The 13,217-nt window shown below is 47.2% G+C and overlaps 1 protein-coding gene across 5 annotated transcripts in view; it reads left to right on the top strand.

The window, feature by feature from the left end:
* Nucleotides 1-13,217, top strand: part of LOC109922413 (lipoma-preferred partner homolog) — a 26,545-nt gene that overhangs the window by 975 nt on the left and 12,353 nt on the right. The window contains exons 1-2 of one of the 5 annotated variants that reach the window (XM_048620241.1): nt 7,849-7,917; nt 9,867-10,098. In XM_048620241.1, the coding sequence (XP_048476198.1) occupies nt 7,912-7,917; nt 9,867-10,098 (238 nt within the window). In that variant the 5' untranslated portion in view covers nt 7,849-7,911. Of the gene's footprint in view, nt 1-7,848; nt 7,918-8,828; nt 8,944-8,971; nt 9,084-9,866; nt 10,099-13,217 lie in introns of those variants that run through there. The other 4 variants (XM_048620239.1, XM_020522454.2, XM_020522453.2 and 1 more) reach the window with 4 other exon arrangements.

The following is a 13,217-nucleotide window of genomic DNA, read 5'->3' as shown; positions in this document are numbered from 1 at the left end:
CAATCCACCCTAACCCGCACATCCCCAGACACTACGTGACAATTTAGCACGGCCAATCCACCCTAACCTGCACATCTTTGGACTGTGGGAGGAAACCGGAGCACCCGGCAGAAACCCACGCAGACACAGGGAGAATGTGCAAACTCCACACAGACAGTCACCCGAGGGTGGGATCGAACCGGGGTCCCTGGCGCCGTGAGGCAGCAGTGCTAACCACTGAGCCACCTGCCCTCAAAGAAAAACCATTAAACCCCTTGCCCCCCCCACCAAAAAATGTTCTTCTTCCCCCCCAATCCATTAAGCCTCCTTCTCCTCCCAAAACAACAACCACTAATGCTCTCCCCCGTCAATAATACTATTAACTCCCACCAAAAAAACTTTGAAGCCCTCTTCCCCCAAAAAAGCATTAACCCTTCAATAAAAATTAAACCCCAAAAAACTGTTAATGCCCACAAAAGAAGCTGTTAACCCCTCTCCCTGTAAAACCTATTAATCCCCCAAAAAAACCTAAAGAAAAGTTAATCCCCCCCCAGAAATGTTAACCCCACCAAAAAGACCCATTAACCTTAACTCCTCCAGAAAGCTGTTAAACTCCCACATAGAACCTTACCCCGTGAGTGTTAAACCTTGTCCCCCCACAAAAAAATCCCGTTAAACCCCCTCAATAAAATGTTAACCAACCCAAAAAAGTTCACAAAGTTAACCTCCCCCTTAAAGACACCCTTAACCCACAACTCCAAAGAACGTTGACCCTCAAAAAGGCATTAATCCTCCCCCCAAAGGACTAATAAATTCCCAAAATACTACTTCCTCCTGAAAATTCTACCCCCCTCAAAAACACTGCAAAATTGCAAACCTTTCGTAAATCCAAATCATTGTAGGAACCTTCCTCAGTAGCATAAACACCTTGCTTAAAAAGACCCAAATTCTTTAACCGTCCCCTTCTAAAGACCGTTCAAAATCTCCCAAAGTTCCCAAAAACTTTAAACTCTTCCCAAAACCACCTCTGACCCTTCCAAGCTGAGTAGTTCCTCCTCATCTAAACTCCCATCTCAGCATCTCCGAAACTACCCCAAACATTCCGAACTTTTCCATTCCCTTCGCTGAACTTACCCTTTACCCTCCTCTCAAAAGCTTAACCCCCCCACCAAGTGCACCAGCTACAAAAGCACCAACCAAAACCCCTAGCCATCCCCAAACCAAGTTGTTCTTATCAGTGTCAATGAACAAAGCTGGGTTGATGGAGTTGAGATGCAGATTAGCCCTGATCTCGTTGAACTTTGAAACAGGCTCAAGGGACTGAATGGCCTCCTTGTCTCATTTTCTGACTTCGAACCCTCAACTCCCTCCCTGCTTCTCCCCAATCCCTAGAGACCAATTGGGGTGGCTGCACATAAAGCCCAAAGATAAACCTAGCATTCCTGTAATGCCTGTCATTACCTTGAGATGTCCCAGAACATTTCACAGCCAATTAAGTACATTTGAAGAGCAGTTCTTGTTACAACGTAAGCAGCGCAGCAGACCTGTTGTGGCACAGCAAGGTCCCACAAACAGCAGTGTAGCGGTACCGGTTAATCTGTTGATGTTGTTCGAGGGATATGTATTTGCCCCAGGATACCAAAAGAGAACTTCCCTTCAGCTCTTTAGTTTGACCACCTCTTATGTCCAGCCTGGCAGGCAATGACGTCTGTGTCTTATCCGAGAGACAGCGTCTCTGGCAGTGCAGCACCCCCTCGGTACTGCACTCGGGGTTTCACCCTGGGTTTGGACAGGGCGAGAGTTGGGGCCTTGAAACTTTGATCTTCTGAGAATGATACTCACTGAGTTAATGTAGTTCTATCATGTTTGGCTTGTGATTGAAGATTGGGATTGGTAGGATTTGGGTGGGGCCTGTTCCAGACTGTGGTTCCGTTCATCCAGGAGGGCACAGGGCGGTAAAGAAACTGCTCCCTTGTGGAACAGAGCCCAGGGACTTGTTCAGGCAGAGTTCATTTATATCTGTCTGTGTCGGAGTGCAGCATGAAGTAAGCAGGATCTACCAGGATGTTACTGTGACTCAAGAACAAACAAGGGCTTGTGCTTCCAAAGCACCTTTCCCCACTTTAAGATAATCCAAATCACTTCACATCCTATGGAGTGCATTTATGTTCAAACGTGCAGTAACAGGATGGATACAGCACACGAGAAGGGTATTCAGACCCCCACCCACCCGTGAGAGTGCCGGCTCTTAGTAACAGCTAGTGCCACTCTCTTGTCTTCTTCACACTGCCCTGCAAATTTTACCTCTTCGTAAAACAATTCACTTCTCCTTTGAAAGCCTTGATTGAACCAGTGGCCAGCAAACTCTCAGGCAGTGTGTTCCAGACCCAGATCTCTGCGTTCCAGATCTCTCACTATGTTAAAATACATCTACTTGTGTCACATTTGCTTTTTTTGCCAGCTGCACTCAATCTGTGTCTTTTGTCTTGGTAAAGAAACTCAGGGTAGGACTTACACACTTCATGGTAATCTCCTGGGGAGTGTTGTCGAACAAAAAGACCTTGGGGTGAAGTTCATAGCTCCTTGAGAGCAGAGTCACAGGTAGATAAGATAGTGAAGAAGGCGTTTGCTACGCTTGCCTTTATTAGTCAGTACATTGAGTATAGGAGTTAGGAGGTCATGTTGTGGTTGTACAGGACATTGGTGAGGCCACTTTTTAGGAATACTGCGGTCAATTCTGGTCTCCCTGCTATAGGAAGGATGTTGTGATACTGGAAACGGTTCAGAAAAAGTTTACAAGGATGCTGGAGTCAAGAGTCAATACAGTGTGGAGCTGGAGAAACACTGCAGGCCAGGCACTGTGACCTGCAGTGTTCCTCCAGCTCCACACTACTTACAAGGATGTTGCCAGGGTTGGAGGGTTTGAGCAACAGGGAGAGGCTGAAATGGCTGGGGCTATTTTCCCTGGAGCGTTGGGGGCTGAGGGGTGACCTTTATAGACGTTTATAAAATCATGAGGGGCGTGGATAGGGTGAATAGCCAAGGTCTTTTCCCTATAGCAGGGCAATCCAAAACTAGAGGGCTGAAGGTTTAAGGTGAGAGGGGAAAGATATAAAAGAGACCTAAGGGGCACCATTTTCACACAGTAAGTGTGTACGGAATGAGCTGCCAGAGGAAGTGGTGGAGGCTGGTACAATTACAACATTTAAAAGGCACCTGGATGAGTCCATGAATGGGAAGGGTTTAGAGTGATATGGGCCAAAAGCTGGCATATGGGTCCAGATTGATTTAGGATATCTGGTCAGCATGGACAGGTTGGACCGAAGGGTCTGTTTCCAGGCTCTACAGCTCTTTGACTCTATCTCGGTCTTAAATCAGCACACCTTTATTCTGAGAATATGCCTTTGGTCCTGGTCTTTCCCATGAGGGGAAATATTCTCTCAGCATTTACCCTGTCAGGCCCCTTAAGAATCCAATATGAGATCACGTCTCATTCTTCTAAACTTCAGTGAGTAGAGGCCCAACTTGTTTAGCCTTTTCTGGTAAGACAATCCCTCCATAGCAAGGACCATCCTAGTGAACCTTCTCCAGTAGTAGATGGCAGAGCAGGTTCATCAGAATGATCCCAGGTCAAAAGGGTTATATTCCAAGGCCATGTGGCACAAGCTGGGCTGATATTCCCTTGAGCCCTAGAAGATTATGAGGTGATCTTTAAGATTAAAGGATCTGATGGTGCAAGTAGAGTCAAGCCGTTTCCTCTGTTGGAGGACCCTTGTTGTGGGGGGCAAGCCTTGGAGACCAGAATGAGGGCCCAAAGCTTGAAACTGGAGCCAGGGCTTTCGTGTGTGATTACAGGAAGCACTTACTCATGCAAAGGGAGTGAAAATCTGGAAATCTCTCCTTCTTAAAAAAGCAGTTCAGTTCATTGAAGTTTTCAGTGCTGGAATGGGCAGGATGTTTGTTCAAGGTGATCAGAGATGTGGAGCAAAAGAGGGAAAATGCCTCTTGTTTCATAGCTTGGGTACGTGTGATGTCCCAGTAGCTCAATAACCTGCTGACGTTTACAGTCTAAGTGCACTCACAAATGGCTCACAAATCGAGACCATTTTATGCAGGCAGTGTAGAGAAAGCTTTGCACAAAAATAGAAGTTGCTGGAAAAGCTCGGCAGGTCTGGCAGCATCTGTGAAGAAAAAAAAAATCAGAGTTAATGTTTCGGGTCCAGTGACCCTTCCTCAGAAAGCTTTACTGTCAGTTTAAAAGAGCGGAGGGAGCTTTACCCTGCATCTAATCCCGTGCTGTACCTATCCTGGGAGTGTTTGATGGGATCTGTGTACAGGGAGATTTTACCTAGTAGCTTATTCTGTGCTATACCTGTCTTGGACCCCAGTTTTGCACAATAGATACCCAACTGGAAGACATTATTAAACATGCCTTCACTGCCCTTTCAGGCAGTACATTCCAGACCACAACTTATAATGTGAAAGAAAATTCTCATCTCCCCCTCTGGTTCTTTTGCAGATTCTTTCAATCAGTGTTCCTCTGGTTAGACACTCCCCTGCCACTGGAAACAGCTTCTCCTTATTTACTCATTGAAAACCCTTCAAGATTTTGAACGCCTCGATTAAATCTCCCCATTCGTGCTCCAAGGAGAACTGCTTCTCCAGTCTCTCTCTCAATGAATTGAAGCTGCTCATCCCTGGGGCTGTTCTGGGAAAATCTCCGTATCCTCTCCAAGGCCTCAATGTTCTTCCTTAGGGGCAGGGCCCAGAATTTAAAACAATTCTCCAGCAGAGGGTTGACCATTTGAGGTGCACGTGAGACATTGCTATGCGTGCCATTGTCAGGGGAAAGGTTCATAGTGATGAGAAACTTAGCCACTTAACCAGCCGTGTAAATAAGCCACCCCCACACTCACTACCTCAGTTATCCAGCTAGCCAGGATTCACTGGGAACAGTTCCAGGATGAGGAATTCGGTTGTGAAGCTAGATTGGAGGAGCTGCGACAGGTAGAATGGGTGGAGACAAGATTCAATCCGGGTGTTCACAAAGCACATGGGGTCTGGAAACAGTAATAGAGTCATAGCGAGGTAGAGCACGGAAACGGACTCTTCGGTCCAATTCGTCCATTCCGACCAGATATCCTAGTCCCGTTTGCCAGCATTTAGCCCATATCCCTCTAAACCCTTCCTATTCATGTACCCATCCTGATGCCTTTTAAATGTTATAATTGTACCAGCCTCCACCATTTCCACTGGCAGCTCGTTCCATACACGCACCACCCTCTGCATGAAAAAGTTGCTCCTCAGGTCCCTTTTAAATCTTTCCCCTGACGGAGCGGGCTGGAGGGGCGGAATGGCTTGCTTCTGTTGTCCTTTCTTATGGTCTTATCCCTCCAGAGGCAATAACTCCTTCCTAAGGTGTGTGGCCCAGACCCTGATTGAACATTGTTACCCCAGACATAGTGAAACCAGAGAGTTGATGAACTTCAACATAACCTCCTCTCCTTTGTATGAGCTAAGGCCATTGCTTCTTTCAATTCCTTTTAAACAAACTCTGCATTTTGAAAACTTGTCATTTCCTGTTCGAGCTGAGGCTATCAAGTCCCTTGCCTAGACATGCCCAGCAACAGCTAACAGCCTGACATTGATACTGAGTACTGTGCTCTGACTGACGAGGCCTGCATGTGCTGACCCCATTTTTCAAGCTGCAGTCGCTGGGAAACCAAGCTGGCTGCATTTCGGGCCTGTCAGGCCTTCGGTCCCCCACGGTTTTGTCAGAGTTAGGTAGGTCAGGATGCTGTCTGCAGCTTTTCCTTTTGTCTCTGCTTGTCTGCTGGGAGTGTTCGCTGAGGCACTTCTGGTGGAATGATTGAAATCTTAGTGTGATCCTGTGATCCGTGACCTTGGCCAGCTCTGCTGTGTTGTACCAAAGTCTCGACACTCTCTCCACAGCAGAACAGGCTCCAGTCTTTGCAGTCCCTCAGGAAAGAGATGATCCTCTGAGAGCAAAGCAGGCTCACACACAAAACACAAACAGCACAAGGTGTCAGGGCCACCTCATCCAGTGCAGCGCTGAGGGAGGGACGCGCTGTCGGAGGGTCAGCACTGAGGGAGGGACGCGCTGTCGGAGGGTCAGCGCTGAGGGAGCGCCGCGCTGTCAGAGGGCCACTACTGTGGGATCTTTTGGGTTCATGTAAATGATCCTATGCACATTATTTGGAAAGGGTGGGGGATGGGGGCAAGATATTCAAAGTTAACCTCAGTCATGAGACGAATTGAGTGCCACGTTCAGTTTCACACTTCTCCAGTGACAAATCTTGACGTAAACACTGACTCAACCAGGACAGACCCATGACTGAAACTGCGCTGAGTTAGCAGGATTTCACTGGGGCAGCTGGTGTATTATTTGGCCTCTCCGCCAGTCCCACTGTCCCCTGCAGCTTCAGGGAAATAGGAGATCAGGCGGGTTTCTGTACCAGGTAGCCGTCCTGTGTCTCCTGTATAATGGTGATGTGGAGCCCCATGTGTGGGTTGCAGGGATGCGAATGGCATTCAGGAAAGTATGGGTTGGCCGAGTTGTCATAGAATGGAATCACATTATGTTTACTGCATGAACAACAAGGTCATTCTGACCATTGTGCTGTTGCTGGCTCTCTGCAAGAGTAACTTGCCATGTCTCATACCTCTGCTCTTTTCCCTGTTAGCCATTTGGCCCCATAAGTCTGCTCTGCCATTTAATAAGACCGTGGCTGATCAGATTATAAACTCAATCCGTATTCCCCCCCCCCCCCCCGATAACCTTTCACCCCTTGCTTAACAAGAACCTATTCACCTGTGGCTTAAAAATATTCAAGGACTCTGCCTTTTTAGGAAGTGAAGTACAAAGACTTACGACGCTCTGAAAGAAAAAATATCTCCTCATCTCTGAATTAAATAGATAGCCCCTTTCGTAAGAAAAATCAATCTCTCCACAACCACCGTGTCAGGGCCCCTCACGATCTTGCATGTTTCACTGCAGTGGCTACAAGTCTAGCCTAAACAACCTTTCATCATACAATCCACTTGAAAACAATACATTTTCCTTGCTCACTTTTTGCCAATTTACTTTTAACTTGTGCCATTTTGTTCCTGATCTTTTTGCTAATGGCAACAGGTTCACCCTGCATACTCTGCCCAGAAACCTAATGATCTTATGGTTATTGTTAGCAACCTGTTTGAACATATTACAGCAGGCAGCTGGTGCTTGAATCTGGGGCTTCTGGTACAGAGGTTGAGATGCTACCACCTCACCACAAGATCCCTGCTCATGATCTGTACATCTCTATCCAATCCCCTCTTAATCTTCATCCAGGATTTGTGTCTGAAAGAGGTCCCCCTGTCAAATCAATGGAACTGTATCGCTACCTGCAAGGTGTAGACTTGCAGAAAATACCTGGAAATTTAACAAGGTACAAATGCTGGTCTTGGCAGGGAAGGTGAAAAACATTGCATAAGGGCAGACTCAAGGGGCAAGGGGTCTGGCTGTAGGAAGCAAGGAGTTGTCTCAGTTCTCCACATCTGTCACCTTCCCATTCCACCTTCTCCATGGCTATCACCCCCAGGAAAGCCCACTAATCCACCATGCTCCAGCAGGAGCTGTGACAGGTCACAGAGCCTGGTTCAGAGCGAGGGGAATGTCCCTTTAGCCAGCATTCAGAACCTGGGTTTCACCTCTTAGCATAAAAAGAAAAATCTTATTAGCCAGTATTTGGAGAGGATTTGGAGATCAGGCTGTAAGCACAGCTCAGAGTATTCCACAGCCACTTGGATTAATGTTTCTATAGAGACTCTCACCACGCCACTGCCCATACGGCTGCAATCTGTTGGTGTTCTTGAACTCAGCACAGAGGAGTACAGAATAAGCTGTGTGAAGCTGGAGAATGACATGGAGACATGGAGGTGATTACTGTCTTCCCCTTGCTCTCTCCAAGTTTGTCTGTCTGTTTGTTCTCTCTTCTAGTCCACTCCTCATACAAGCATTCTCACTCCTCGCACGCTGTCTATGCCACTCCCCCTGCCTGCTGTCTCTTTACTCCTTCACACACACACTGCCCTGCTCTCACTCATTGCCCCTCGCGCTCTCTGTCTGCCAACACACCAACACAGGTGTACACCCTTTTTCTGCCTGCTTCTGTCTCTCTCTTGCTTGCTCTGTTCCTTCTGTCTGTTTGCACTTCACTGTCTCCCTATTGCCTCTTTCATTAGTTGTCTGTGACTGCCACTTTTGATCAGTTTCCTTGCTCGCTCTCTGGCCTGCCCCGCTCTCACTCGTGAGCTCTGGCCTGCCCCGCTCTCGCTTGCGCGCTCTGTCTGCTCCTCCCGCTATCCCTGACCGTCTTGTCGCTTGATCTTTTATCTGCCCTCTAGTTTGCTCACTGTGTGTCTGCCTCTCTCAGTTTGCCTCCTGTGTTGGCCTGACTTGCGCGCATTCAAACTTTTTCTGACTGCCTCCTTGCACTCTCTCTGTCTCTCTGCCTCTAACTTTTGTAAATCCCTCCCCAAATTTTTTTTCTCCAGATTGTTTAGCATTGGAGTGATAGGATTTTAGAAGCTTTGATTGGGGTTAGGCTCCAGATTGCTTCATCCTATTTCAATGTAACAGGCTCGAGGACTGGAATGGCCTGCTCCTGTTCTGGTGAATAAAAGTTCCTGTGGGAGGAGGGGAGGGGAGAGAGAGACATTTTTAAGCAAACAAATTAGCTGTCCCGATCATAAACCACTCTTCCTCCTTTCAAGGGCCACCTGCATCCTGTTCCTTGAATACAAAATGTTGAGAGTGAAAAAAACAGCAGAATTGTTTTTCCTACTGGCTGCAACTTGCTGATGGCAGAGTGGGGAGATTCAACACTTGTTTGGCTGGGAGGGATTTATATTTTTGAATGCCACTGACCCGCTCTCCGTGTGTTAATCTCAGCACCATATTAGGTAAAATTGTGGATTCCTTCAGGCCCTGGTCTCCAGTCTCCAGGGGAATTCGTTCTCCACGTTGTTTTTCTCTGTGTTCAGTCACTTCCAGAGAGGAAGGCGGATTGAGGAGCTGTGCTTCTGTCGGTGATGGGAAAGATGTTGGTCAAAGTTTCTTGACTGTTTTATCCTGTTGTGACAAATAGGCTTCAGGAGGGGAAGGGGGGAGCAAAGTGAAAAGGCCGTTTTTGTGACGCAATTTGATGTCAGCGTTCTCAACTTCCAAATTTCAATTTTGTATGGGTTTCAAACTGAGATTGAACAAATTTGTTTTCCCATCATTTTCTTTCTCTTAATCTTTCTCACTTGCTGTCACTCACTCTATTTGTCTCTGCCCTTCACACTCTTGCTCACTCTGCTGCTCACACTTTCTTTATCATGCATCCTCTCACACTTTCCTGTGCCCATTTCGCTGTGCTCTCTCTCCCTCATGCTCCTCTCTCACGCTCCTGTCTCTTGCTCCTCTCTCTCTTTCACACGTGCTCCCCCTCTCTTGCTGATGCAGTCTTTCTTTATTCCCCCTCTCTTTTCACTTTCTCTCTCTTTGCTCCTTCCCTTCATTTGCCTTCCCCTCCCATTCTTATTGCTGTCTCTCATTATTTTGCTCCCTCTTATTTGTCTCTTACTTACTTTCCTTGTGTTATTAACTTGCTTTTGTTGTCTCTTGCTTTCTCATTTTCTTGCAACTCTCCATTTCTCTTTTTCCCTCCCCTTGGTTCCCACCTTCTCTTTCTCCCAATCACTGTAGCAAAGGAATGTTGCTGGGGATTGAATTTTGATCAGTTCTCTTGCTTGAAGGGTGGAGATTTGGTGGTGCCAGCTCTTAGTGAGTCATACATGGATGTTAATAATGAGATGTGTGATGTGTGTGTTTGACCCATTAGGACTTGGTGATGTCTGGCCCAACTTGGCTTCCTCCAAAGTGTAGCAGTAATCTTCCTGAAAGCAGTCCCGCCCCGGTGCTGGGCACTCCCTCCGTCTCCGCATCGACCATTTACCGGGAGCAGCAGAGACTTGAACCCACCAGCAGTGCACTCAAATCCAAGCAGAACCTGTACGTGCGAAATGGCAATCTGAATGCAGGAGGGCCAGTACAATACACAGCGCCGCTACCAGGTACCCAGCATGGCAAACACCACTAGTCATGGAGATCACTCATTAACATTGGTATCTGTGGGCTAGGGCAGAAATCCTCGCAGTGTTCAGTATTTTGGGGGGTAGTTGTTACAATCAATCTAGCCCATTTCTGTTCTTTAGGGGGATGTGGGCGTTGTTGGGGGGGGCTAGCATTTTTTGCTCATCCCTAATTGCCCTTTGAGAAAGGTGCTGGTGAGCTGCCCGCTTGAACCCCACTGTAATCCTTGGGGCATAGCAACAACCACACTGCTGCTAGAAAGGGTGTTCCAGGATCTTGACCCGGTGACACTGAAGGAGTGGTGATGTACTTCCGGGTCAGGGTGGTGAGCGGCTTGGAGGGCAGTTTGCAGGCGGGCATGTTCCTACATTTCTGCTGCCTTTGTCCTTCTAGATGGAAGAGGTTGAGGATTCGGAACTCACTGTTAAAGGAGCCTTGGGAGTTACTGCAGTGGTTGGTGTAGATGGTACCGTGCTGTGCTATTGGTGGTGGAGGGAGTGAATGCTGAAGGTGGTGTTTGAGATGCCAGTCAAGTGAGTTGCTTTGTCCTGGATGGTGTCGAGTTTCTTGAGTGTTATTGGAGCTGCAATCATCCAGGCAAGTGGACAGTATTCCATAACATTCCTGATTTGAGCCTTGTAGATGGTGAATAGGTTTCTGAGCAGTGATAATGCCATTAACTGTTACAGGGAGATGGGTAGATTCTCTCTTGTTGAAGCTGATCATGTCACGGCCGAACCACGTCTGAACACTGTCATGCTCTTGCTCTGTGCAGTTTCAGTATCTGCGTTCACTGCCTGTTCTCTGCATGCATTTTTCCAGTATCTGAGAAATTATAATTGAGGCAGACCCATTGAGTAGTTGTTTAGGACTGAGCTGAGAAATTCCTTTACACAGAGTGTTGTGAATCTTTAAAATTCTCTGCTCCAAAAGGCTGTGAATGCACCAACTTTGAATATATTTAAGGCTGGGCCCAACAGAGAATCAGGGAACCAAGAGAGCTGGGAAGTGGACAAGGAGGTAGAACGGAAGCCCAAAATTAGCCATGATTGTATTTGAATGGTAGAGCAGCCTTGAGGGACGTGAATGACCCACTCCCACTCTTGTTTCTTGTGTTCTTGACACCGTTGGAGCACAAGTGTGGAATGAGGACAGTTTTACTGACTAAGTGGAAATAGGTGGAACCCTAAGCAAGAGGCTGGATGAATTTTTACTTCATTTGGGAGTAGGCTGAAGGAACCAGATGCTGTCGAGTGATCTGGATTTCTAACTCTGAGCTATCTCTATTCCAAAACAAAAGTGACAGATTTTCATTTCTGCAGTGCCTTTCACCGTCTCAGCATACCTGAAAGCGCCTCACAGCCAATGCAAGTCGTTCCGAATTGCAGTCACTGGTGTAATGTAGGAAATGGGGCAGCCAGGTTGTGCGCAGCCAGTTCTGTCTAGCAACATTGTGCAAATGAACAGATCATTTTTCAAAGGCGTTGGCTGAGAGATGAGTATTGCCCCAGGGCTTGGGAGAACTCCCTCTGGTTGTCTTTGCAACAGTGCCATAGATTTTTTACGTCCACCAAAATGTTGATTTGTCTGTGTGTGTTTGTGTCAAGGTGTATGTGTATCTTTATATGTATGTCAATATGTGTGCTTTGTGTCTCTCTGCATGTGCATGTGTCTTGTACGCATGTATATGTTTGTCTTTGACACGTATATGCATGCATTGGACTAGGCTGATATGCGTCCTAAGCTTTCCCTGCCCCAATTTTGGACCTACCCCTGCTGTCCTGGTTTCATTTAAAACTGTCTTTGGAATTTTCAGACTTCCTTTAAAGTTAAAGAACTGTAATATTTCCCCTGTGTTTATCCTGAATTCTGAATTCTGTTCAGCACCCCTATGAGAGAGTTTGGATCCCGGTCCGGATTTTGTGTGTGTGTGTGTTGGGGGGTGGGGGTGGGGGTGGGGGTGGGGGGAGTGTTGCTGACATATTTCCCCCTCTTGGGGGAGCAGCAAGCAGACGAATGGAGGATGAACTTGTACTTGAAGTTGGCCAGGTCCGCATAGGCCATCAGACAGAGACGGTGGGGCTGCGCAAGGTCAGTAGTACACGCTGGTGGTTTGTGCGCTCAGTTCTGCAAAGGGTTAATCCCCGTGGCATGTCTGGAAAATTCCTCTGCTAAAGGAATCGCTTTCCTTACAAGGACATGCAAAGATTGAAGGAATTGTACTTCAATGACGCATTCTGAGGCCAGACGTCAGTTTCAACCCAGTCAGTCTGCTTTCTCAGGGAAGTCGAAAAGGTTGTTGTTTTAACATTTGATTAACTCATCATCCCTCCCTTATCCCATGATCACCTGCTGCCATTGGAATGGCAGAACACTCGAACAGGTTCCCACCCTCCCGAGTCAGCTGAAATTGACATGGTGAATGTTTACACGAATGAGGATCAGTCGGTAACACTTCCACCTGTTAGGTTGAGCCAAGTTCCATTCTGCACTTCAGCACACAATCCAGAGCAGTACATCTGTTGCCGGTGCTGAGGGAGCGCCGCGCTGTCGGAGGGTCAGCGCTGAGGGAGCGCCGCGCTGTCGTAAGTGATATCATCTTGAAGTTGAGGACGTGTCTGCCTTCATGATTAAGATAGAGAAACACTTGGCACTGTGTGAGACAAAGCAAAGAGAATGAAGGATTGGGTTTTTTTTCTGAATGGTAGGCATTGACTAGTGGGGTCTCTCGGAGATTGGTACTCGGACCCCAGCTGTTCACAATGTATGCTAATGATTTAGATGAGGGAACTAAATGTAATGACTCAAAATTTACAGATGATACAAAGCTGGCTGGAAGGGTGAGCTGTGGAGAGGATGCAGAGATGGTGCAGTCTGATTTGGACAGGCTGAGTGTTTGGGCAAATGCTTGGCAGATGCAGTATAATGTGGATAAATGTGAGGTTATCCACTTTGGTAGTAAAAATAAGAAGGCAGATTTTATTGGAATTGCTGTAAATTGAGAAAAAGGCAATGTTCAACCAGATAGTAGGAACTGCAGATGCTGGAGAATCCGAGACAACAAGGTGCAGGGCTGGATGAACACAGCAGGCCAAGCAGC

The sequence above is a fragment of the Rhincodon typus genome, chromosome 45, assembly GCF_021869965.1.
Source record: "Rhincodon typus isolate 14 chromosome 45, sRhiTyp1.1, whole genome shotgun sequence".
Lineage (NCBI taxonomy): Eukaryota > Metazoa > Chordata > Chondrichthyes > Orectolobiformes > Rhincodontidae > Rhincodon > Rhincodon typus.
This window is presented reverse-complemented; position numbering and strand designations above follow the sequence as displayed.